The 24,440-nt window shown below is 54.4% G+C and overlaps 3 protein-coding genes across 19 annotated transcripts in view; 1 reads left to right on the top strand and 2 right to left on the bottom strand.

Moving 5' to 3' along the window:
* Positions 1-20: 20 nt before the first annotated feature.
* CDCA3 (cell division cycle associated 3) lies at positions 21-3,314 on the top strand. 13 transcript variants are annotated; one of them, XM_017891816.1, is made up of 6 exons: positions 21-126; positions 1,080-1,256; positions 1,493-1,622; positions 2,348-2,566; positions 2,703-2,809; positions 2,932-3,314. In XM_017891816.1, the coding sequence occupies exons 1-6, from the start codon at positions 109-111 to the stop codon at positions 3,085-3,087; spliced, it is 807 nt and encodes a 268-aa protein (XP_017747305.1). In that variant the 5' UTR covers positions 21-108; the 3' UTR covers positions 3,088-3,314. The 13 variants fall into 13 exon arrangements, with proteins under 13 accessions (XP_017747305.1, XP_017747300.1, XP_017747298.1 ...); XM_017891811.1 differs by having other exon boundaries at positions 2,273-2,566; XM_017891809.1 differs by having other exon boundaries at positions 2,273-2,566; positions 2,703-2,824.
* A 1,415-nt stretch (positions 3,315-4,729) lies between these two features.
* Positions 4,730-12,417, bottom strand: GNB3 (G protein subunit beta 3). 3 transcript variants are annotated; one of them, XM_017891803.1, is made up of 10 exons: positions 11,352-12,417; positions 11,042-11,128; positions 10,760-10,798; positions 9,011-9,117; positions 8,850-8,913; positions 8,563-8,725; positions 8,390-8,456; positions 8,105-8,306; positions 6,295-6,511; positions 4,730-5,137 (listed from the first exon to the last, which is right to left on the bottom strand). In XM_017891803.1, the coding sequence occupies exons 2-10, from the start codon at positions 11,096-11,098 to the stop codon at positions 4,986-4,988; spliced, it is 1,068 nt and encodes a 355-aa protein (XP_017747292.1). In that variant the 5' UTR covers positions 11,099-11,128; positions 11,352-12,417; the 3' UTR covers positions 4,730-4,985. The 3 variants fall into 3 exon arrangements, with proteins under 3 accessions (XP_017747292.1, XP_017747294.1, XP_017747293.1); XM_017891805.1 differs by having other exon boundaries at positions 8,105-8,183; XM_017891804.1 differs by having other exon boundaries at positions 4,737-5,337.
* A 97-nt stretch (positions 12,418-12,514) lies between these two features.
* Positions 12,515-24,440, bottom strand: part of P3H3 (prolyl 3-hydroxylase 3) — a 12,537-nt gene continuing 611 nt past the window's right edge. The window contains exons 2-16 of one of the 3 annotated variants that reach the window (XM_017891795.1): positions 24,141-24,437; positions 23,069-23,221; positions 22,526-22,727; positions 22,306-22,437; positions 21,724-21,860; positions 21,166-21,255; positions 19,042-19,094; positions 18,877-18,944; positions 18,637-18,761; positions 15,613-15,714; positions 15,126-15,276; positions 14,851-14,968; positions 14,671-14,746; positions 13,228-13,368; positions 12,515-13,072 (exon numbers count right to left, since the gene is read on the bottom strand). In XM_017891795.1, coding sequence (XP_017747284.1) covers positions 12,908-13,072; positions 13,228-13,368; positions 14,671-14,746; positions 14,851-14,968; positions 15,126-15,276; positions 15,613-15,714; positions 18,637-18,761; positions 18,877-18,944; positions 19,042-19,094; positions 21,166-21,255; positions 21,724-21,860; positions 22,306-22,437; positions 22,526-22,727; positions 23,069-23,221; positions 24,141-24,437 — 2,010 coding nt within the window. In that variant the 3' untranslated portion in view covers positions 12,515-12,907. Of the gene's footprint in view, positions 13,073-13,227; positions 13,434-14,670; positions 14,747-14,850; positions 14,969-15,125; positions 15,277-15,612; positions 15,715-18,636; positions 18,762-18,876; positions 18,945-19,041; positions 19,095-21,165; positions 21,256-21,723; positions 21,861-22,305; positions 22,438-22,525; positions 22,728-23,068; positions 23,222-24,140; positions 24,438-24,440 lie in introns of those variants that run through there. The other 2 variants (XM_017891797.1, XM_017891798.1) reach the window with 2 other exon arrangements.

Below are 24,440 nucleotides of genomic sequence, written 5' to 3'. Positions count from 1 at the left end.
AGCGCCACTCGTTAGGGGCATGCGCCGCGGGGACGACGCGCGAGAATGGCAGTTGGACACAGCCTGCCTGCCGGTGCTCCGCCCTTGCCCCGCGCTTGACCGACGCCAATGAGAGGCGCTCCTAAGGCAATTGATGGTTGAAAGAACCAATCCCACTCCTCCAGGGCGGGAGCGCACGTAGAGCAGCTGGGTGGGCTCCGAAGTTGCAGCTGCTCCGGCTCCGGGACGTTTAGGGTCGCTTTGCGTGCCTTCTACTGAAGAGCAGGAACTGACGGTTGTTTTAAGTCTCTCACTTCCAGAAAGTTTCCTGGGGACCTGTCCCGTCCGAAAGTCGAGGGGCAGTTGTCTTGGTATTTGAAAAGGGGGTATCCAGTGAGGCGGAGCTTGAGGGGGTGGTGTCGAGTGATTGATAAAGCTGTCAACCAATAAGGCTACTATCGCTCGCCTCAGGAAAACCACGACTCCAGCTGGATGTGCGCATAATAGTGTAATCACTCATAATTCTATTTTGTTTAATAAAATAATTCGTTCTTGAGACTAGACGTCTCGAAAGCGAAGACTGGCACTCCTCAGTCTACCACGGACGGCTCGCAGGCCGATACTGAACAGAAGTACCCTTATCAAGGAGGCGTCACCTCTGGGCAAGCCTAGCATCAGTCCATTGACCCCCTACAGTCACCATGATAGACGTTCTCCCAGACCAACAGCTTCCTTTGGCTCGAGGCGGGTCTTACGTGGAGGGCCTATGGATCTACGCCGGCTCAGCCAATAGGGTCAGGGCAGGGGGCGTGGCGGGAAGTTTGAAACTGGTAACTTCGGGAGTTGAGCCACGAGCTGTTGTGCACCCAGAGGGGGAATTGGAGCCCGGTAAGTGATTTGAATAATTTAATAAACAAGTTAGCGGGCTCGGCAGGCCCAGAATGAGCCATTTTGTCAGCTGCAGCAGTCATTAACTCCGCAGAGGCCTCTGGTCCCCCTCCAGGAAGTTTCTTCACTGGAAACTGGGAAGATAGGGTGGTTTAGGGTTGAGGGTCCGACGTGGACGGGATAAGGGCTGAGACCTCAGTCACTTCTCACAGGCATTCCTTCCTCTTCCCGGGCTGGCCCTTGCCCCCACCCTGCAACTCCTGGTTGAGATGGGCTCAGCCAAGAGCGTCCCGGTCACACCAGCGCGGCCTCCGCCGCACAACAAGCATCTGGCTCGAGTGGCGGACCCCCGTTCACCTAGTGCTGGCATCCTGCGCACTCCCATCCAGGTACTCTGGGCCAGAGTGGGAAAGGCAGAGAATGTATGAATTCTTGGGCCTCTTCCTAACCTGATTTTGAGAGAGCCCTCATGTGCCCACCCTTATCCTGGCCTTATTTTCTGCATTCTCAATCTGTGTGGGGTAGACTGGATATCTGAGGGTCTTGGTAATTCCTTCCTGAAATATGGGGAGGAGAGGAGAGAAGAGTCAGGGCCCAGACTTGTTCTAGCCTATGGTCTTGACAGGTGGAGAGCTCTCCACAGCCAGGCCTACCAGCAGGGGAGCAACTGGAGGGTCTTAAACATGCCCAGGACTCAGATCCCCGCTCTCCTACTCTTGGTATTGCTCGGACACCTATGAAGACCAGCAGTGGAGGTAAGTGTTGGGCCCAGGGAATGCTGATGAAACTGTCATCTATTATTCTTGGGTAGGGTCCATGAAGCCATTCTCTCAGGGATCTTTAAAGGGTCCTCCATCCTCCTGCTTCGGACCCATCTCACTCTTATCTCAATGTTTTGTTCCAGCCTGGGTGCGGTGGCTTATGCCTGTAATCCCAGCACTTTGGAAGGCCAGGGTGGTCAGATCGCTTGAGCCCAGGAGTTCAAGACCAGCCTAGGCAACATGGCAAAACCCCATCTCTACAAAAAATACGCGCGCGCGCGCACACACCCACACCCACCCACACACACACACACACACACACACACACAAGCAAGGTGGCATGGGCCTGTGATCCCAGCTACTCAGGAGGCTGAGGTGGAAGGATTTCTTGAGCCCACGAGGTCAAGGCTGCAGTGAACTGTGATCATGCCGCTGCACTCCAGCCTGGGGGACAGAGCAAGCCCCATCTCAAAAGAAAAGAAAAGAGAAAAGAAAAATTGCTCCCTTTCACCTTGATTTCCTTGATTTCTCTCTTCCCACTTGCTCACCCACCTGGGCATGAGTCCTAAGGTTCCTGTATCTTTTGCTCCTTGCTGAATGTTGCGTATCAGAAGGTCACTGTTCACTTCACTTTCTTCCTCTAGACCCCCCAAGCCCACTGGTGAAACAGCTGAGTGAAGTATTTGAAACTGAAGACTCTAAATCAAATCTTCCCCCAGAGCCTGTTCTGCCCCCGGAGGCACCTTTATCTTCTGAATTGGACTTGCCTCTGGGTACCCCGTTATCTGCTGAGGAACAGATGCCACCTTGGAACCAGACTGAGTTCCCCTCCAAACAGGTGTTTTCCAAGGAGGAAGCAAGACAGCCCACAGAAAGCCCTGTGGCCAGCCAGAGCTCCGACAAGCCCTCAAGGGACCCCGAGACTCCCAGATCTTCAGGTACAGAATTTAAAGGCAAGATGTAGGGAAGATAAGCTAGGATAATGTTTGGGGATAAGGTCCCTGGGTGAGTGTGGGAGGAATAAACTGTGAGTCCTAGTTTTAGGTCCTTGCTTTAACTCCTTACCCACCCCAGGTTCTATGCGCAATAGATGGAAACCAAACAGCAGCAAGGTACTAGGGAGATCCCCCCTCACCATCCTGCAGGATGACAACTCCCCTGGCACCCTGACACTACGACAGGTAAAGGAAGAGAAGGTGAAAGCTGTTACTAGGATATCCAACGTAGAGGGTGGGAGACCCTTTTACCCAGATCTTCCCTCTCCTGAACAGCAACCCCCCAACTCATATACTGCCGTTTTCAGGGTAAGCGGCCTTCACCCTTAAGTGAAAATGTTAGTGAACTAAAGGAAGGAGCCATTCTTGGAACTGGACGACCTCTGAAAACTGGAGGACGAACATGGGAGCAAGGCCAGGACCATGACAAGGAAAATCAGCACTTTCTCTTGGTGGAGGGCTAGGCCTTGCATGGCCCCAGCAATGCAGTCACCCAGGGCCTGGTGGCATCTGTGTCCTCTCACCCCTTCTTTCCCAGGGATACTGAGGAAAGGCTTGTTTTCTTAAGACTCCTCCTCAACTACCAAACTGGCACTCAGAGCTTTATTGGGCTTTCTTTGTGTCTTGTGTGTTTCTTTTATATTAAAGGAAGTGATTTTAAATGTTACTTTAAAAAGGTATATGTAACCCTGGCACCGAGTTTTCTGTGTGTAGAATGGCAGCCTAGAGACCTTGTGTTCCCTGGCCTGAGCCTACTGATGCTCTGAGCTCCCTTTGCACATCTCCCTTAAACCATGGTGTCCCCACGGCTCCGTCCTTGGCCCTTTCCTCCTGCTCTTCCTAGGTGTTTACTCCTAGGGCTTTAGCTATCACTTCCCTATATTCTGGTAACTTCCAGGCCTCTCTCTCTCTAACCCTGACCTTTATCCAGCTGCCCTATAAGTACTTCAAAGTCAGTTTGTCTAAAACTGAATTCATGATCTTCCCCCAAAAGCTAGTCCTCATTCCCTCTTCCCTATCCTTGTGAATGACAGCATTACCTACCCAGCCACCAAACTCAAACCTTGGCCATTATCTCAAATCCTTCCCTCCCAATATCCTATATCCTAGCATGTGGTCACTAAATCCTGGTGATTCCACATTTTGTTTGTTTGCTTGTTTTTTTAGAGGCAGGGTCTTGCTCTGTCACCCAGGCTGGAGTGCAGTGGCACAATCACAGCTCACTGCAGCCTCAACCTCCTGAGCTCAAGCGATCCTCCTGTCTCAGTCTCTCGAGTAGCTGGGATAACAGACATGAGCCACCAGGCCTGGCTAATTTTTGTATTTTTTTATAGAGATGAGGTCTTGCCGTATTGCCCAGGCTGGTTTCAAGCTCCTAGGCTCAAGTGATCTGCCTGCCTCAGCCTCCTGAAGTGCTGGGATGACAGGCATGAGCCACCATGCCCAGCCTGCCCAGGTAATTTTTATTTTTTTTGTAGATACAGGGTCACACTATGGTGCTCAGGCTGGTCTCAAATTCCAGGCCTCAGGAGATCCTCCTGCCAGCCTTCCAAGGCTCTGGGATTAAAGGCATGAGCCACTGTTCCAGCTGATTCCACGTCTTTAATCTCTTCCTAATCCCTCTCCCTAACCCCTCTGTCCTGTCGCTCTTGCATTTCTTGCCACCTGCCTCCTATCTTGTTTCCCTAGTGCCAGTCTTTCCTCTTTACACTGCTTCTTTCCGAAAGATCTGGAGCAATCTTTCTGAGAAGCATAACTGACCGTGTTACTACTCTGCTCAGAACTCCTGAATGGCTTCCCATTGCCCTTAGGAAAACGTCTGGACTCTCTGGCTTGGCATTCAAGACCTTTTATAATCTGATTCCTTCTCAATTTAACCCTCCCGTACAAACACATGGGCACCACAGGCAGGCCATAGCAAAGTGCTGCACACACAGTCCCCCAGCCACCTGCTGAATACCTTCTCCCCCGACCCATCTCAGGCCTCCTCCCATGAGCCCACAAGCTGTCCAGTACCTAGCCTTTATCATAGCACCTGTAACACATTACTGCCCTTAAATGGGACCTGGGTCTTTTTGGAACAGAAGGGAGTGGAAGGCAAACATCACAGATGTACCAGGGTGCTACACTTTATTGCAGTTGTCTTAGGAGAGAAAAAAAGGTAGAAAAAGGAGAAAGCATAAATAAGAAGAGGACCAGGACTCTAGTGGTGCCAGAGCCATAGTCACAGGGCCAAACGCCTATACCACCCAGGTCTGGACAAAGGTCGTGGCTCCGGGGGAGGAATCCTAGGGACTGGGGCCTCAGACTGAAGTCTGCTGGGCCTGCAAAGGGCTGGGGAGGGGCTGGTTGTCCTTGCTCATTAAGGGAGAGGCTGTGAGGACCGTGGGGAGGGAAGGCCATGGGAGGAGATGGGGCAGTTCTTTGCCCCTGTGTCCCTGATGCTTCCTCCCAAAGGCAGAGTCCCCATGCTCCCCACTGCCCTCAAAGGAGAAAGCTTAGTGGGAATGGCACCTGGAATATAGAAGAGAACACCTGAATGAGATGGGGTCGGGGAGGGGCCGCTGAGTGTCTTCATTGCCTTCCGCTTCCCTTTCTCTAGCCTCCTCAGTTCCAGATTTTGAGGAAGCTGTCCCAGGAACCTGTGGCCACAGCCATCCCATCAGCTGTGACTCCCAGGCAGCTGACCCTGTTGTCGTGGCCAGAGAGGATGCCTGAGCAAGAGGGAAAGGAGTCAGCCTGTCTCCAAGCTGATTTGGAAAGCAGTGTGTGCATGTGTGCAAGTGTGTGCATGTGTGTGTGTGGGGGGGTATGTGTGCATGCGTGCGTGTGTGCACGTGTGGGTGTGTGTACGTGTGTTTGTGCATGCATCCCTGAGCACATGCATGCAGGGAACCTAGACTGGGTAGGCTAGGCTCAACCCCTGAAGAAGGCTGAGAGACTGAAAGAGGATTAGCCGTAGGGCGGGGGTTCTTTCTCAAGAGCTTTGGTTGGGGGAGGGCTGGGATCAGACAGAGAAAAGCTGGAAGCATCTGTGTACTATGAAAAAACCCGAGGCACCGTGACAGGTGCTGGAAAGCAGAAGGCAACCGTTCATCTGATTTCTTTGTTTCCAGATGAAGAAACTGAGGCCCACGGAGGAGTGACTTGTGCAAGGTCACTCAGAGTGAGCAACAGAATTAGGATTTGGATTCTGCCCCTGGCCAGTGTTATTTTCATCAGCACCTGGCCTCTTGATAGAGAAGAAGCCATCCTGTCTGACCAACTTCAGGCTAGTCTTAGACGAGCCCTAGGCAGGAGTCCGGGCCCTCGGGCCACTCCAGATCTCCTTGATTCTGCCTTGATTCCGTATTTCCCTGAGGCTGTCTTGCCTCTCAGTGGGTGCCCCTGAAATGCCAGGAACCCAGAACTGACTGGACAGTCATGGCCCACAGATCTCCTAGGGCAGGGAGCAGCCATGGCATTGGGCAGTGGAGAGAGGTTGCTTAGAGCAACACTGAGGGAAGACAGTCCTAGTTGGGAGTCAAGGGGTACTGGATTCCAGGAGTGGAGTCACCCAGGATAGCAGTAAGAGAGTCCGAAATGGGAGCCTATGGGGGGTACAGAATGAGGAGGGCGGGCTGGAGAGGGTCCTTCCAGCTGAGGAAGCCGCAGCCAGGGCTGGCCCTTACCCACACGCTCGGACTTCATGGAGTCCCAGACATTGCAGTTGAAGTCGTCGTAGCCAGCGAATAGCAGGCGGCCACTGAGGGAGAAGGCCACGGACGTGATGCCGCAGATGATGCTCTCATGGGAGAAGCAGATCAGCTCCTGGTCTGCCCGCAGGTCAAACAAGCGGCAGGAAGCATCATCCGAGCCCGTACAGATGGCCTCTCCATTGGGGAAGAACTGAGGGCATGGGTGGCAAGTGGGTCAGGGATCAGACCTGGGCAGCCCACAGCCTCTCCCGCCCTCCGGCTCCCACCTGACAGTTCCAGGGCAAGCCGCTGCTCTCAGCCTCCTTGCCTGTCCCTTCCTTGGTTTGGGATGAGAAGCAGCCCTGCCAACACGTACCACGTGCCAGTGACTTCCCTATGCCCCTCGCCCGCTCTGCACTATACAGCGCTGCAGGCAGGCATCATTTCCATGTCGCAGGCAAGAGCACCCAGGCTTGCCTGCAGTGACCTGGCTAGAAGGGCAGCCGGAAGTTGTCCCAAACTCAGACTACACAAGTGGGCTGGATCAGGGTATGCAAGAACAGGGTCAAGTACAAATGCAAGGCCTGAATCTCATTGCAAGGAAATGTCAGATAAACTCAAACGGAGGGAGAGTCTATAGAAAACTGGTTTGTATTCTTCAAAAATGTCAATGACGTAAAAGACAATTAAAGGTGGGAAAACAGTTCCAGTTTAAAGGTGGTGACGAAAAAGATACGGCAAGGAAATGTAATGCATGTTTCCGGATTGGATCCTGGACAGAAAAAAACTATAGCTATTATGGACATTTTTGAGGCAGCTGGTGAAATTTGAATATAGACTGTAGACTATAGTATTGTGTCAATGTTAAATTTCCTGATTTTAAGAATCACTCTGTGATTATGTTACAGAAGAGCTTTGTTTTAGGAAGTACTTAAGGGGTAAAGAAACATGATGTCTGCAAACTACTTTCAAAAGACCCAGAAAGAAAATGTGTATCTACATCTAAGTGTATATGTGTGTGTGTATCTATGGCTATTTCTCTACAGAGAGAAAATGATAAAGCAAACGTGACAAAATGGACTGGGCGTGGTGGCTCATGCCTGTAATCCCAATATTTTGGGAGACCGAGGAAGGAGGATCGCTTGAGCTCAAAAGTTCCAGCTCAGCCTGGGCAACAGTGGGAACCCATCTCTACAAAAAAATCAAAACATTAGCCAAGCGTGGTCGCATGCACCTGTAGTCCCAGCTACTCAGGAGGCTGTGGTGGGAGGATTGCTTGAACCTTGGAGGTTGAGGCTGCATTGAGCCATGATCGCACCACTGCATCCAGACTGGGCAACAGTGTGAGACTCTGTCCCCAAAAAAAGAAAGAAAGAAAGGGCTAGGGAAGGCTGGGCACGGTGGCTCACACCTGTAATCCCAGCACTGCACTCTGGGAAGCTGAGGTGGGAAGATCGCCTCAGGTCAAGAGTTCAAGACCAGCCTGGCCAACATGGCAAAACCCCATCTCTACTAAAAATACAAAAATTAGCCAGGCATGGTGGCGCACACGTATAATCCCAGCTACTCAGGAGGCTGAGGCAGCACAATGGCTCCAATCCAGGAGGCAGAGGTTGCAGTGAGTCGAGATTGCGCCACTGCACTCCAGCCTGGGCGACAGAGTGAGACTCTGTCTCAAAAAAAAAAAAAGAAAGAAAGAAAGGGCTAGGGAAGCTACGGGAGGGGCAGAGGATGTGTGTTGTATGTGTTGTGGGGAGTGTAGGGGAAGGAGTTGGAGTCAAGCGGGGGCGGGGGGTGCACTCACACAGATGGCGTTGATGTCCGACTCGTGGCCAGTGAAAGTCTGACGGCAGGTCCCCTCTCGCACATCCCAGAGCTTGGCGCTGGCATCACAGGCCCCCGAAATGAAGAGATTGAAGTCAGGAGACACAGCCAGGCTCATGCAGTCACCCGTGTGTCCCACAAATACAGTCTTCTGCTGCCCAGTCTCAATGTCCCACAAGGCACTGCCAAAAGGGAGGGAGACTGTTAGAGAAAGGCCAGGCCAGGCCCACTCCCAAGCCCCAGCACCAACAACGTTCAGCCTCACCACGTGGTGTCCCCCGAGCTGGTCACAATATTGTTGTCATCCAGGAAGCGGCAGCAGGAGAGATAACCTGGAGGTGGTTAGAAGAACAGTGCCCTGGCTGCACAGCCACAGCCCACGGGAAACCCAGGATTTCCTGAACCCCTCAGGAGCGGAGAAGAAGGTCTCTCCCTCACCTGTGTGAGCAGAAAGCTCCCGGCTGACCTTGACATTGCCCTCACGGGATTTGAGGTTGTAGATGGAACACATGTTGTCCAGCCCCCCACATGCCACAAAGTTCCCTGATGGGGCATAGGCACAGGTCATCACCCAGGAGGAGCGCAGTGGGATGGCGTGCACCTGCAGGGATGGTGGTTTGAGCAGAGATGGCACCAGAGCCAAGCTCCCAGCTGGGCAGAGGAGGTTAGGCATAGCGCCCCAGGAAGGATGCGGTGGTGGAGGCTCGGGGAGGCAGGGCTGGTACCTTGTTGGTGGTGTAGCTGTCCCACACGATCAGCTTCCCATCTTGCGAGGCACTTACCAGCAGCCTGGGGAGAGGGCATCCCGTATCACGCAAGCCTCTCCTTCCCGCCTTCCTCACTCCCACTCTCGCCCTCCCATTCTGCGTTCCCCCCAAAGCCTCACTTGGAGTCAGTGGCCCAGTGCATGGCATAGATCTTGGCCAGGTGCCCCCTTAACGTCCGCCGCGTCCGCATCTGGACTCGTCCCGCTACCTCTAGGCCAGACACCAGCTGCAGAGAGAGGGGCATTGAATATCGGGGTGAGCAGGTTACATGCCCGGATGTCTGTCACTGATCTATATGAGTTCCTGCTCTGTGCCAGGCTCCAGGTCAGGCCCCCAGCCTTAGAGAAATAAGCCTCTGCCCTGGAGTGTCTTAGACTGATGTGGGAAAGAGATGCATGCATGGCCAGGGGTGTGCTGCTAAGTGTTTAACAAGCACCTCTCCAGTGTTGGTGAGGAAGGTGGGAAGGTGATTTCCATGATATGAATACTTGCACGTTGACCAATTTCAAGCTGCCCATGTGAGGTCATTGGAAAGAGATTTGGGAAGATATGCACACGGTTGGCTCTTCCAAGCTGAGAGGAGCCTGCTCTCACCCACCACTGCAGCAGGGCTAGCTTTTTAACTGGGTGCCTGGGGCATCACCGTTACCCTGAACTGCACCTCCTGAAATTTGTGGTACTATGCCCCTTGAGCTCTAACCAGATTTTAGACTTAGGCTGGGGGTCCACAGTGAACAGACTTGATTCGCCATCACTTGCTTTACTACCTTTTTTTAGAAAAATTAAAAACAATATTTTTTATATTAAGATGAGATCTATGTTGCCCAGGCTGGTCTCAAACTCCTGAGCGTAAGCGATCCTTCCATGTCAGTCTCCCAAAGTGCTGGGATTACAGGCATGAACCACTGCACCCGGCCTGCTTTGTTATCTTGGGCAAGTTACTTCACCTCCCTGAGTCTGTTTACTCAAGGTGTAAAATGAGGCTTATCACAGCACCTACCTTACAGAGACATCATGAAAATTAAATGAAATTAGGTATTTATGCAGCTTAACCCAGTATCTGGCTCATAAAAAGTCTTCACTGTCGGCCGGGCGCGGTGGCTCAAGCCTGTAATCCCAGCACTTTGGGAGGCCGAGACGGGTGGATCACGAGGTCAGGAGATCGAGACCATCCTGGCGAACACGGCGAAACCCCGTCTCTACTAAAAAATACAAAAAAACTAGCCGGGCGAGGTGGCGGCGCCTGTAGTCCCAGCTACTCGGGAGGCTGAGGCAGGAGAATGGCGGGAACCCGGGAGGCGGAGCTTGCAGTGAGCTGAGATCCGGCCACTGCACTCCAGCCTGGGCGACAGAGCGAGACTCCGTCTCAAAAAAAAAAAAAAAGTCTTCACTGTTAACATATTTAATCCAATCTAAGATGCATCACTAAGAAGAAAAGATGCTGCCAATTCTAATTGAAACGATGATCCATTGTTGAATGCATCTTGATTTCAGAGATGTCAAAATGTGAAGAAATGTGCATCTTAGAATTGATAAAATACAGTATAGAAAACCAGCAATTAGAGTCTACAAGGGCTTTATCATTTACAAAGTACTATCGCCTCTTCATCTTCAAGGCCCTGGGAGGCGGCTGTGGTGACTCTTGTTCTATGGACAAGAATAGGAACCGTGTCTGCATCTTTCCCATCCAATATGGTGCCTGGCTCAGAGCAGGTCCCACTAAATGTTGGCTGAATGAATTAATTAATGAGTTTCCTCCCTCCAAGGACACGCTGTACTAATGCTCGGAGCAAACGGGCTATTGCGGCTCAGGGAGCTCCCTTCCCCTCCCCCAGTGCCCTGCCTTCAGCGGGGACAGGGGGTCTTACCTCTGCCAGAGTAACGTCAGCACAGGCTTTCCTGGCATCCTGCAGGGAAAGCAGACATCAGGGGAGCAAGGGCAAGGTGGGGGTGGCGGGTGCATGGGCCTTCAAGGCAGGTTGGGCTTGGGGCACTAGGGCGTGGGGGGTCTCAAATATGCAAGCCAAGTTTAGAAAGTCCCTGGTCACTTCTAGTCACTCAGGAGCAAACCCAGTCCCCTCCCCCTGAGCCACACTCCCTCATGTCCCCAGCTGTTTTCTGGGGCCCCAGTGGGAGGGCTCTGGAGTTACTGCAATCTGCTTCTTGAGCTGCTCCGCTTCCTGACGCAGTTGCTCCATCTCCCCCATGGCTGACAGGTCGAGGGGTAGCTCTGGCTCCTGCCAGGAACATGGGGTCCGTGTTGAGGAACCCCCACCAGGCTGTGCTTCTGCCCTTCATGCCCACACCAGACTCTAAGACACAGGGCAATGACTGGGTGGCTGCACCCCCTCCCCAGCCAGGCTCTCCAAGTTTGGGGTCCTTTGCATCCAGCCCCAGCCTGCCTGAGCCCTGCCTGCACCCCAGCCCAGGAGAGCAGAGCCCAGGCCAGCTCCCTCTTACTTGGGCTCTGGCTGGACCTCGGCCGGGTTTCCAGCTCCGGTTCCTGGGAGCCTCCTTACTCCCTCAGCTGCGATGCTTGCGCCTGCCCGTCACCTGCCCAGGCTCTGCTGCCAGAGGAGCTGGCCTGGCCTAGCCCCGACCGGCGGGGGGTTGCGGGGGCCTGACAGGGAAGGGTAGAGCCAACCACAACGTCAGGCAAATGAAATCAGCTGGCAGGGGTGGGGGGAAGAGGACAGGGAGGGAGGGAGGTGTGTGGCTTCCAGAGAGACTTGGGCCCAGCCTGGAGGAGGGGTGGGGGCAGGAGTGTGGGGCTGTAGAGAGGAGCAGCCCCCACCACAAGCCCTGAGAGGGGAGGGGGTGAAGGGTGCTTCCCTGGTCAGTCTCTGCAGGCAGAGATAAGAGCATCAGGCTCCATGGGATTAGAGCAAAGCTGTGAGTAGATTAAGGGTTGGGGTTTGGGAGGGGTGCAAAGGAGCAGAAGCAACTATAGCTCCAGTGTCCCCTCTCCGGTCCGGACCCCATCCGTGGTGATGATCTCGGCAGTCAGGGCCACTTAGCAACCAGGCCAGAAGGCGGGATATAAGGGTGATAGATGGCCCCGTTGTCAGTACCTCAAACTGTGCTCCTTAGCTCAGGGTGGTGGGGAAGAGGGTTTGGTGAGTATGGGAGGGTGCAGGCAGGAGCTGAGATTAGAAAGGACTGATCTGGATAATCCTTCTTCTCGACAAACCCCAACCAGCTGCCTCTGGGTCTGATCCTGTGGGGGGAGAAAGGTACAGGGGACCCACAGAGAATGATGGACAGGTCTGCCCCTGTTGTGGGTGGGCAAGGGAAGCCCCGCACCCTGCTCCCAGGCTGGGGTCTAGCCCCCTCCTTGCCCTCTTGCAGCTGTGAAAGCAGGAGTCAGAGAGAAAGCAGGCGGCCCTAAGTCTCAGCAAAAGCTCAGAGAGGGAAGACAGGGCTTAGACTTGGAGGCCTAAGGAGCAGCTGCCAGGGGCTTGGGTCATTTGCATGAGGGGAGCAGGTGGCTGAGATTTCCCTGACAAATCACAGGCTTCAGGGGCCCCGCCTCTGGGAGGCCCAAAGACACCTGTCTCCTCCCAGGCCAGCCAGAGCCACCCCCACCTCCAGCCATCACAGAACCTGTGATACACTCGACTGGCCCCTGGCTGAGGGATCTTCATGACCTTTATTGCACAGACTGGGAGAGAGCAGCAGGGTTATACCCCCCAACCCCACCATCCTCTTCATTTAAAGCATCAGCCTCCTCCCCTGCCATTTCCGTTCAGGGAGGCACAGTGTTCCCCATCTGTCCGGGGCTGCAGGTCCAGCAGCTGGGCCCAGTCCTGGCTCCCCAGCCCTGGTGAGCTCCAGGCTACCCTGTGCATTGTCCTCTGAGTCCAGGCCCTTGTGGGTCCCCAAGATGGTGGGGGTGCAGGGACAGAGAGCTTGCTGTTCTGCTCCTGATGTCACGCAGGGGCTTTCTGTGGGTCCTGGCATCAAGATGGCCTTGCACAAGTCAGGTGGCCCCATCCTCAAGGAGCTGGCTCAGCCACTCACAGCTCCTCCCGAACCCGAGGTGCCTTTCCAGCCTTGTCTTGGACCCTCTGATGCCTGCGGCTAGGGGGCTCTGGGGAAGTGTGTTTGCTGAGCATTTCTTCCTCTTCCTCTTCCTCCTCCTCCTCCGACTCCTGCAGCAGTTCTTTGGCTTCTATCCACTCCTGGGGTTGGGGAGGAGAATGTGGCCAGTTCCCTGCACCCACCTTCCCTGGGCCAGCTCAGCCCCTGCCCCTCACCGACTGTGAGCCTTCTCAGTGGTGCCTGCCCACCCTTCACGCACCAGGAGAACCACATCCCTTCCTACCCCACTCCTTACCTGCTCCCTGTGCTCAGGTGCCCATGTGTGCCACAGCGCCAGGGCACAGCGCCGTCCCCGAGTCACGGCCCACACCCCATGGGGATTCTCCCCACCGGAGCTGAAGGCTACAAGGCGTCCACAGCGAGGACGCACCCGAGCCTGGGGGGATGAGGGCAGGTTCAGCTCCAGGGACCGGCTCTCTCAGAGAACTTGGCCCTCACTCCCTAGAGCAGGATGGGGACAGGGGCACAGAGAGGGTCAGCCCTCTCGCTATCACTTCCCGCTCCTTAATTCAGGGACTAGCTTGGGGCAAATGAGAAATCAGCTTCAACTTGCAGAGCAAAAATGCCAGATTAAGGCAAGAGGAGTTGGGAACCAAAGGAAAAAGGGGTCTCCACGGAGGGTCTCTTGTTGGTTCCTGCCCCCCCGGTACCCTGATTTTTCCCACTCAGCCCTTTGAACCCAGGGTGTGAAGCAATCTGGGGGTGGGCATGCAGTACCAGACTCTACGTAGAAGGGGATATGGATATTGGAGCCATTTTCACACCCCACACCCAGATGAAAAATCACTGCCCCTCTCCTCCTACCCAATCCTAGCCCCTGGCGTCTAGAAATTTCCCACTTAACATTCATTAATTGCTTATTATTACCAGGCACTGCCTCATTCTTTTAGGTACATTACCTAAATTACTTCCTACAATGACCCTTTAAAATAGGTACTATTGCCCAGGCACGGTGGCTGATGCCTGTAATCCCAGCACTTTGGGAGGCCGAGGCGGGTGGATCACGAGGTCAGGAGATCGAAACCATCCTGGCTAACACAGTGAAACCCCATCTCTGCTAAAAATACAAAAAATTAGCCAGGCAAGGTGGCAGACACCTGTAGTCCCAGTTACTTGGGAGGCTGAGACAGGAGAACGGCGTGAGCCCAGGAGGCAGAGCTTGCAGTGAGCCGAGATTGCGCCACTGCGTTCCAGCCTGGGTGACAGAGCGAGACTCCATCAAAAAAAAAAAAAGAAAAGAAAAGAAAAGAAAAATAGGTACTATTATTATCACCTCAATTTAGGAAACTAAACCTCACAAAGGCTAAGAATGTGAGCCCCAGTCGAGGTGGCCCTGGTATCTGTGCACCAGCCACTGTGCTCATCTCACTGCAAAGAGGAAGGACTATTTCAAGTTCCCCAAATCCCTAGAATAGGGCCATGGAGTCCTGGAGGCACCTGCAAGCTGTGCTTCATTCACCCTTCTTTAGGAGGTGGGACCAATACTGATGGCAGGGTTGGTGGGCCCACCTGCAGACCTAGCTACCGAGGAAGCAGCAGGAGGGCTGGGGAGGCAGGGAAGTGAAAGGGTTAAAAGCACTGGCCATTTCCCTGCATTTGCCTCTGGAACCTTCTGTTTTGAATCCTGACCCCGCAGCTGGGCCCTCTGTCACACCGTCATACCCCCCACTCCACGCACCGTGACAGTGAGGGCGTTGGGCTCCGTGAAGAATAGGTCCCCGCCCTGGAAGTCATCGTTGAGGTAGAGGAGTCCACTGCAGAGGGAAAAAGGCAAGAGGCAGTGAGACCCCAACCCAGGCCCAGGCCGGCAGTGGGATGACCTTTGTCCACCTGCCTGACCCCTAGAGGGGCTGCCCACCTGTAGTCCCGATAGGTGTAGGCTGGGGGCTCCCGCCAGCACTCTCCTGTGTCGGGGTCCAGGACGCAGTTGTCTGCATGCACTGGGTGACTCAGGTCCATGCGCTGCTCTTGCTCTCCTAGGACACAAAGGGGTCTGGGGGTACCTCTGTGCCCCTGTGCCCATCTGCTACCCTGTGGGCTCATGCTGTGCACATCCACCCTGGGGCTCTTGGGGGCAGTGTCCTGTGGGCAGGGCCTGAGCTTGGAGAAGAGCAGTGGGGGTCCCTGTCATACCTTCTATGGCGCTGCGGCACACCAGGTGGGTGAAGGACAGATGCAGGGGCCGTTCCGGGGAGAAGTAGGCCTGGGTCAAGGTCCGCACCCGCTCGCTCACCTCCAGAAGCAGCTTAGCACCCTGACTGCCCACTGTCCCAGCCCGGGCCAGCTGCAGGCAGCGAAAGGCAGCACAGAAACGGAGGACGGCAATGGGAAGGTGGTCTCAGCCCTAGCTCCTGCCCATCTCTGCTGCTCTCCACCCGTAGGTTTGGAGTCTCTCAGCATCCAGCTCTGTCCATCAGCCCAAACTGCTCCTTCTATCTTTCCAAGAACAACCCCGCCCCCAGCTCTCAGAACATCCCTTTACTCCATGCTGGGTCCTATCAGGTAGACTCGGTCCCGAGAAAGCTCCTTCACAAAAGCCCAGGCCCTGGGGCCTGGCTTTCTGCACAGCCTCTCCTCCAGGTCTGGGCATGAGACGGACCCGGGTGCCTCCTGTGCTCACCTGTGCAGCCTTAAGCACTGTGAGCCCCTCGAAGCGTTCATGGGGGGTGTGAGGGGAGCGGCGACCACGATAGCCAGACCTGGCTCCAGCCCCAGCTGCATCCTAAATAGGGAGGAGTTTACTGTGGTGTCACTCCCCCAGCCCCTCACTGTCTGCAGGGCTGCAAGACCCTCCCTCCGGCCCTCCCGCTCTCCAGAAGAAGCTAGATGCTCCCACAGTTCTGTTGCGGCTCCTCTTCCTGAGCTGCTGCTCCTTCCCAGAGAGTGCCCCCCGCCATGGCTGCCTGACTGTCCCTCTCTGGTACAGGCTGGAATCCCGCTTACCAAGGGGACTGTGGACACAACTCGGGAGAGCTTTCAGTAAGGGGGCCTCTGAGAGGGTAGGGACAGCTGGGAAAGTGGGGCAGAGCTGGGAACTAGGCAGGAAGGGCTTGATCATTAATCCCTGATGAGCCAAGAATAGAGGAGTCTCTCTGGAAACAGGACCCTAACAGGAAGTTCCACAGTTAGGCCAGGTCCTGGCAGGAAGCTGACTGGCGGTAGGGAGACAGCATCAGCGGGCTATCCCTCTCTGACCTCTTCCCACCTGACATTCTCTCGGAGAAACTGTGGACTCCGTGGCTCCCCCACTCCTTGATACTGAGTCACAATTACCCAGCCACCTATGCGACCAGTCTCACTACCTGGAGGTCTCCTAATATTTGGATGTCTACACTGGAATCATTCCCTTTTCTGACACCCATTTTTTTGTCCGCTTTTTGAATCTGTTTAAGCACCACTATCTAGTTACCCCTGCATACAAATCTCACTTCTGAGAGACACCGAGTCACCCAAGCCATCTAACCTGGGTTTTTTGGTTTTTGCTTTTGAGACTGGGTCTTGCTCTATCGCCCAGGCTGGGGTGCAATGACGCGATCATAGCTCACTGCAATCTCCACCTCCCAGGCTCCAGAGATCCTCCCACCTCAGCCTCCCAAGTAGGTGGGAGAATATAGGCGCATAGGCCCAGCTAATTTTTGTATTTTTTGTAGAGACGGGGTTTTACCACAATGCTCAGGCTGGTCTGGAACTCCGGAGCTCAAGCCATCCACCCGCCTCAGCCTCCTGAAGTGCTGGGATTACAGGTGTGAGCCACCTTGCCAACCAACAGTGGCACTCGTCAATTACTCCGTTTTCCCGGTCTTTTCTCCTGCTGCATTCTACACACTGCCACTAGAGGGATCTACCACTTCTACAGGTTACTCCAGACTCTGCACTTGGAGGTTCTACAGGAATGCAAAAGTCAACCACTCCTAAAATCCTTCAATAGCTGTCTACGATACACAGATAAAGTCCAGACTCCTTGGGAGGCCACAGAAGACCCTCACTGTCCCTGGGCCTTCATGTCTGGGCTCTCTCCCTCTTCCCCCATACTGCCTCTTGGTAACATACACCCTTTTTACATTAATTAATAAATTTTTTAAAAAAATTTATTTTTCGAGATGGAGTTTTGCTCTTGTTGACCAGGCTGGAGTGCAATGGTGGGATCTCGGCTCACTGCAACCCCTGCCTCCTGGGTTCAAGCGATTCTCCTGCCTCAGCCTCCCCAGTAGTTGGGATTACAGGCACCTGTCACCATGCCCACTAATTTTTTTGTATTTTTAGTAGAGACCGGGTTTCACCGTGCTGGCCAGGTTGGTCTTGAACACCTGACCTCAAGTGATCCACCTGCCTTGACCTCCCAAAGTGCTGGGATTACAGGCATGAGCCACCACACCCAGCCAGTGATGATTCTATGTTCTAAGAGCTTTACCGTGTGCTAACTCATTTAATCCTCACAACACTGTGACAAAAACACTATTATTATCCCCATTTTATAGATAAGCAAACTAGGCTCAGAGATAGTAAAATAAATTGCCCAAGATCACACAGGTAATGACTATTGGAGCTGGCCCTGCTCTCACCCCTGTGCTTGACTGCAGTTCCCAGAATGCACCTTGCTCTTATCCCTCTTAGACTGATTGCACCCCCCATCACCTGGTTAGCTCATCCTTAAGACTGAGCTCAAACACCACCTCTCCAGGAAGCCTTCTATAACTGTGCATTCCAGCACTTCCATTTGGATGAGTACGTTTTTTTTTTTTTTCTTTTGAGACAGAGTTTCGCTCTTGTTGCCCAGGCTGGAGTGCAATGGCACAATATCAGCTCACCACAACCTCCACCTCCCAGGTTCAAGCGCTTCTCCTGCCTCAGCCTCCCAAGTAGCTGGGATTACAGGCATGTGCCACTACGCCTGGCTAATTTTTTTGTATTTTTAGTAGAGACGGGGTTTCTCCGTGTTGGTCAGGCTGGTCTTAAACTCCTGGCCTCAGGTGATCCACCCGCCTCAGCCTCCCAAAGTGCTGGGATTACAGGCATGAGCCACCGCACCCAGCCCAAGTACATATGTCTTTTACCAGACTTACCACCTGCTTCTATTATGTATTTCCTTGTCTGTTTCCACCTCTACACCGGAGCTCGCAAAGGGCAGAGTCTATAATCATCTTCCTCTCCCTAGAACCTAGCAGTTTCTGGGGTACAGCAGCTACTCAATGAGTATGTCACTGATGAGCACTAACCTGAGATAAGGGTTGAAGCTTCATAAATGGTAGCCTTAACCTGGTGAGTACGAGTCATTCAGCCCAAACTAGAAGGATTAATGAAAGGCCTCGGTGTCTGCTGAGCCATCAGTTGAGCCAATAACTAAACTCTTGGCTAACCAAGCAATCCTTACCTGCACACTCATCCATTTTTATGCCTTTGTGGTTTTTGTTTTGTTCTTCCTATCAATTTCTAGCAAAATTTGTAAAATTTGTAAAGAGCATCCACCTGTGTCAGCTAAATTAAGACACGAAGGAACTTATCCGCAGCTGAGAGGCAGTGGTAAGCACAGTCCCGGTTGGATAATCAGGACAGGCAGAATGAGGAGGGGCAGGCCAAGAGCAAGGGAACAGGCAGTTGTACCCAAGGGTCTTGAACGAGCTGATGAACTTGCAGGTCTTCCTACCTTAGCCAGCTGCAGCAGCACCCCACACTCGGCTGGGGTGAGCAGCCCATCCAACACTGCCCGCTCTGACCCATTCAGCTGCCTGGAATCCTGGGTCAAGGTCACACCCTCCAGGAGAAGGACATCTGCCAGGGAAAAGACAGAGCAGAGGTGGCTGAGCAACCCCTAAGGGCAGGCAGAGCAGTAGCTGGCAGCTCCCAGACCCTCCAGGCTCCTGTCTCCTCCCTCCCAGGAACTCACCCTTCCAGTAGGTCAAGGGCTTTGGCTTCGGGGGCTCATGGTCCCAAGACCTCTTCTCTTGATCCTCTCTCAGGGGTGAGAGATGTGCTCAGTGGGTGCACAGGACAGTCCAGACCCAGCCTCCCAGCTCAGGCCGAGCGCCTCCCACCACAGGGCATCTCCTACCTGAGCTGTTCTCTAAGTGCCTCAGGGATGAGAGCTGCAGGGGTCCAGGGGTCCTGTGACAGTCCAGAAAAGCATCATCACCCACCAAGATCAGACCCTGGAATCCCTTACATTAGAGCTGAAATATCTCGTTAAGATCCTCCTGTTTCCTGAGAGGGAGACGGAGGTAGGAAGAGCCTGGGAATCAATGTCAGGAGCCCTGGGCAGTGGACCAAACTCTGTAACAAGTACAACTATAACTCGCATAGCACTTACTATCTATCGGCTGGGGGCTATTCTAAGAGGTTCACTTATGGAAATTGAATTTCTCCTTTAAAGTTCACAATAGTCTCATGAAACAGACAATATGAAAGTGCTCATTTTGTAATTGAGAGCCCTGAAACATGGAGAAGTAAAGTAACATGCTCAAGATCACACAGCTAGAAGTGACAGAGTTAGTTGTTTGGGTTTTTTTTTTTTTTTTTTTTTGAGACACAGTCTCACACTGTCGCCCAGGCTGGAGTGCTATGGTGCGATCTCAGCTCACTGCAACCTCTTGCCTCCCGGGTTCAAGTGATTCTCCTGCCTCAGTCTCCCAAGAAGTTGGGATCATAGGCACCCGCCACCACGCCTGGCTAATTTTTTGTATTTTCAGTAGAGACAGAGTTTCACTATGTTGGCCAGGCTGATCTTGAATTCCTGACCGAGGCCTCCCAAAGCAGAGTCAGGTTTTAAACTAGCCTCAGGCCAGGTGCAGTGGCTCACGCCTGTAATCCCAGTACTTTGGGGGGCTGAGGCAGGTGGATCACCTGAAGTCAGGAATTCAAGACTAGCCTGGCCAACATGGTGAAACCCCGTCTCTACTAAAAATACAAAAATTAGCCAGGGAAGGTGGTGGGCACCTGTAATCCCAGCTACTCGGGAGGCTGAGGCAGAAGAATCACTTGAACCTGGGAGGTGGAGCTTGCAGTGAGCCAAGATCGCACCATTGCCCTCCAGCCTGGGTGACAGAGCGAGACTCTGTCTCCAAAAATTAAAATTAAAATTAAGGCCGGGCGCGGTGGCTCAAGCCTGTAATCCCAGCACTTTGGGAAGGCCGAGGCGGGCAGATCACGAGTCAGGAGATCGGACCGATCCTAGCTAACCAGTGAAACCCCGTCTCTACTAAAAAATCAAAAAATAGCCGGCGAGGTGCGGCACCTGTAGTCCAGCTGCTTGGGAGCTGAGCAGGAGAATGGCTGAACCCGGGGAGGCGGGGCTTGCAGTGAGGCTGAGATCCGGCCACTGCACTCCAGCCGGGCGCAAGCGAGACTTCCGTCTCAAAAAAAAAAAAAAAAATAAAATTAAAATGAAAAAACTAGCTTCAGAGTTCTCACGTTTTTTTTTTTTTTTTTTTTTTTCAGGCGGAGTCTCGCTCTGTCGCCCAGGCTGGAGTGCAGTGGCCGGATCTCAGGTCACTGCAAGCTCCGCCTTTTAACCAGTGGTTCTCAAGCAGGATACTTCTGCCCCCCAGGGGTCAATTAAGCAAAGTCTGGAAACACCATTGATTGTCATGACTCAGGGGCTGTCAATGTGCTATTGATCTCTACTGGGTAGAGACCAGGGAAGCTGCTGAATACCCTCCAAGGCATAGGACAGGCCCTGCCGTCTGCCGTAAAAAAGCATTATCCAAAATGTCAGATCCAAAATATCAGTAGTGCCAGGGAGGCTGAGAACGCCTGCTTTATGCCCCAGTCCTAGCCACAGATAACCTCTGCCCCGCAGTTTCCTCTCATAACTACAAGAAGAGAAATAAAAGCAGCAGTAACAGAGCTTTCTATATTGTTATTAAATGATGTGGTTTCAACAACCCTGTGACAACCCTGTGAAATAGATGTGATTATTCCAACTTACAGGTAAGGAAGTTGAGGCAGAGGCAAGTTGAAGTTCAGAGATGTTTGGGGCAGAGGAGGACTGACACTTAGGCCTGTGTGATCCTAAAGCTGCCCTAACTATAGACACACTGTCTCTGTCCCTGTAAAACTGGGATGGCAGACTCTTCTCCAAGCCTCATGGTGGAAAAGTGGAAAGCTCTGTTGCAAACCAAAATGCCATTTCTCCTGGGAGTGCGGAGGGGTGGGATGGGACAGAAGCAGAATGACTCACAGGATCCTTGAAGCTGGTCCCCAGGTGCTCCATGGCATAGTAGAGCTGCCTCTTCTCCCCCAGGGATCGGAGGATGAAGTGTTGGATGTCCTGAGGGTGAGATGATGAGCAGTGAAGGGGGGCTGAAGAGGGGCAGGGAAACCCAGGCTCTAGGGCACTGCCTGGGTGCTCCATGCTCCCTGAACCTGGCACCATGCCCCCCGGTTCCTCCGTTCAACGTTCCCCCTCAGCAGCTTCAGAGCGTCTGGGCTCAAACTGGAATGGGTGTAGGGGGTGGGAGTGTGTGTGAGTGTGGGGGTGTGTGCATGAGCTCGGGGGCTGGTGGCAGGCAGGAGTGAGGTAAAGGCAAGAGAGATAGGACTGAGGGCTGGAATCGGAACTCCAGGCTGCCGTGGGGAGCAGGGAGTGGGAATGGAAGTCAGATGCTGGACTTGGAGTCCTCTGGGTGACCAGAATGCTTGGCTAAGAGGTCAGCATGGGGTGGGGGTCTAGGTTACTTCTCACGTCTATTTGTTTGATTTGGGGCTACCTCCCAGGTAAGTGCGGAGAGGGGGTTACCTCTCTGGGTCCAAGGCCAGGTCTCGGCTCTCCCAGCTGGGCCTGGTACTGGTTCAGAGCCCTCTTGGCAGGCTCATCGTCCGGGTAGAAGAGCAGGACACTCAGGACATTTTCTATAGCCTGGGACAGATTGCCCACTGGAGAGGGAGTGACAAGGTCAGGGGTCAGGGGATAAAGACTTAGAGCACATTGATCCTTGGGGCAGAGGCAGTGCTGGAGAAGGTGGTCTCCAGAGGCCAGCGGGCCAACGCCAAGAGCCCCCCTCCCACTGGCAGACAAGTTCAACTGCCAGTTCTTTCAAACGCTGGTGCACACATACCTTAGCTGGAGATTTCAAAGAAGAGTAAGAGGGAGGAAAATAAAGGAAGGTGAGAAGCAGCAAGGCAGAAGGAAGCCCATCTCCTGAGCTTGTCACAGGCGCCAAAGCAGAGCAAATTAGAGTCCTTGTGAAGTGATGGTTCCCATGGAGCCCTGACAGTGAAACTACAAATCCAGAGACAGATGGGAGGGATAGAGAGATGGAGCTCAGGATAGCAGCAGAGGCAAATCTTCACTCTGCGTTTCCACCCTTCCCAAACTGACCCTGAGCATGGGCCTCATATAGCCGCCTCAGCTGGCTGGGAAGGAAGTCTGGCACAGGGAAGCTGCGACCAGGGCGTGTGGCTGTTTCCCCTACACAGCGTTGCCGGCACTGCAGGACCTGAATCCAGTGTCCTGCAGAGGAGACCCATGAGCCATTCAGCTTGTTCATGCCCCTCCCTGGGCACCGACCCACCCCCCACACACACTCCCAGCCCCTTACTTGCAATGGCCTCATAGAGGCCCCCCTGGCTCCCAGCCCCATCCTCCTCTTCTTCAGCCCCCTCCTGCTCCTCAGGCCCCTGGCAGTCAGCACGGCAGCTCTCCATCTGGGCCAGGCTCCCCTGCAGGGCCTCCTCTAGCCTGGGCAGTGCCAGTCCTGCCTCCTGGCGCTCCAGTAGCTCCAGGCTGGTGTCATAGGCTGCCTGTTGGAGAAGGGAGCAGTCACCTGTGATCCAGGGGGTTGTCAAACTGGGAGGTAGAGAGGAGTGTGGTGTTGGTCTCATTTGGGGCAAGGACTCCATGTCCTTCTTCACCATGGAGAAGAATAAGGGTGGGCCTCAGAATCATAATGTTGGAACATCAGATTTCAGTGATCATCCAGAAGGGAAATGAAGTCCTAGAGAAGGACTCCCCACCAGGGTCACTGAGGATCATTACTCCATCTCCGCATGCTCAAGCAGCACAATGCAGCAGTTTAGTGAGGACTGTGTATCCAGCCAGGAAAAGGCTGGGGGCAAGACAGGGGTGATGTTGGGGGTCTCACCCAGTGTGGGGGCGTCTCCAGGTCCCGGAAGCTCTGGGGCTGAACTCCCGACATTCGTCTGTACTTAGCCATGTCCTCTCGCATCTGCAGGTGCGTGGGGTTTGCTACAAAGAAGGTGTGTGCTGCCGCGGCTGCCAGATCCAGCTTCTTCAACTGAGGAGGCGGAGGGAGGAGGGCATCAGAGCCCTGGGATGGAGGTCACACCTCTGCTCCCTGGTCGGCCTCCCCACCCTACCCCAGACACACACTCTGGGTGCCCAAGAGCCTCATGGAAGACTGGCCAATAAGAACCGCCCACCGCCCAAATTGCAGACCCCCTAGAAGCCAGAACGTTGGGACTCTCAGAAGGCTGACACCGAAGGAAAGGGGGTCTAAAGACGTCGGAGTTGAGTGGGACATGGGCCTCAGGACTTCAGGACCTCAATTTGGGAGACCAGGTGGAAGTGATGGGCTTAAGTGAGGTGGGAAAGTGGGGGAGACCTCAGCGACCAGCAAAACCCGCAGTCTCTAGGACCCTGAGCTGAGGTGAGTGCAACCGGCGCCCCGCTTCCCCAGCCACGTAGGCAACTGCTGCGGTACCCGCGGCTGCGGCTTGCTGTCCCCTCCCCGCCCGCAGAGGTCTGGCCTCGGAGGCCTCCAACCTTGCCTCCGTCTGCTCCTTCCTTTCCGAAGCTACCTCCTGCCCCAAGCGAAGGTTCACACTCACCACCACCCCCGACACACACACACCCACGCACACTTCCCGTCCGACAGCCGATTTCGCTCCCACCGCCTCCGCTTCATTCCTAGGAAGAGGCGGCCCTGTCCCTCCATCTTCAATCTGCTCCCGTCCCGCCTCACGACCTCCCCGCCCCATTCCCACTCTGCTCGCACTTCCCCCTCGGCTGCTCTTCTGCGATCTCAACAGGTCCTCGCGGTCGCTTAGCCAGCTCCAAAGCAGAGGCCCGCGGTACGCCCCCCAGCCCCGTCCGGGGTCCAGGCAACAGCATTCCGCCTACTACTGGGCATCGTAAAGTAGGACAGCGTCGTGGTGAGGGCTGGGACCCTCGGAGCTGCCCGGCCCGCTCCCCACCTGGTAATAGGCCCTCTGCAGGTAGTTGTAGGGCTCCCGACGGCGGAAGGCGTCCCGGATCGTGCTCCCCACGCGAAGCCGCGCCGCGCCCCCGGGGCCCAGCCTCCGTGCTGCGCACTGGGTCAGGCAGTCTGCGCGGCGGAGCGCTGCACGGAGGAGCTGTCGCTCCCAGGACCCCTGCGTGGGTCCCGGCCCGGAGTCGGGCTCCGGGGCCCCGAGAAGCACGGCGGGGAGCGCGGCGCCCGGCTCGGCCGCGCAGCTCGCCCCGCAATCCAGCCGCACCCGGCCCAGCGCCGCCTG

The sequence above is a fragment of the Rhinopithecus bieti genome, unplaced genomic scaffold (genome assembly GCF_001698545.2).
Source record: "Rhinopithecus bieti isolate Rb0 unplaced genomic scaffold, ASM169854v2 scaffold_21022, whole genome shotgun sequence".
Taxonomy (NCBI): Eukaryota; Metazoa; Chordata; class Mammalia; order Primates; family Cercopithecidae; genus Rhinopithecus; species Rhinopithecus bieti.
Note: the sequence above shows the minus strand (reverse complement) of the source record. Positions and strands in the feature narration are given on the sequence as shown.

What these genes read in the sequence shown, in the direction of transcription:
- CDCA3 (XM_017891806.1), top strand. Translation starts at nt 681, where the DNA reads ATGATAGACGTTCTCCCAGACCAACAGCTTCCTTTGGCTCGAGGCGGG. An exon ending in TCCTGCGCACTCCCATCCAG is followed by an intron (nt 1,257 to 1,492) that starts GTACTCTGGGCC and finishes TGGTCTTGACAG; the next exon opens with GTGGAGAGCTCTCCACAGCC. An exon ending in GACAGGTAAAGGAAGAGAAG is followed by an intron (nt 2,825 to 2,931) that starts GTGAAAGCTGTT and finishes TGCCGTTTTCAG; the next exon opens with GGTAAGCGGCCTTCACCCTT.
- GNB3 (XM_017891803.1), bottom strand. Translation starts at nt 11,098, where the DNA reads ATGGGGGAGATGGAGCAACTGCGTCAGGAAGCGGAGCAGCTCAAGAAG. An exon ending in CACTGGGCCACTGACTCCAA is followed by an intron (nt 8,914 to 9,010) that starts GTGAGGCTTTGG and finishes CCCTCTCCCCAG; the next exon opens with GCTGCTGGTAAGTGCCTCGC. An exon ending in GGAGCTTTCTGCTCACACAG is followed by an intron (nt 8,457 to 8,562) that starts GTGAGGGAGAGA and finishes AACCACCTCCAG; the next exon opens with GTTATCTCTCCTGCTGCCGC.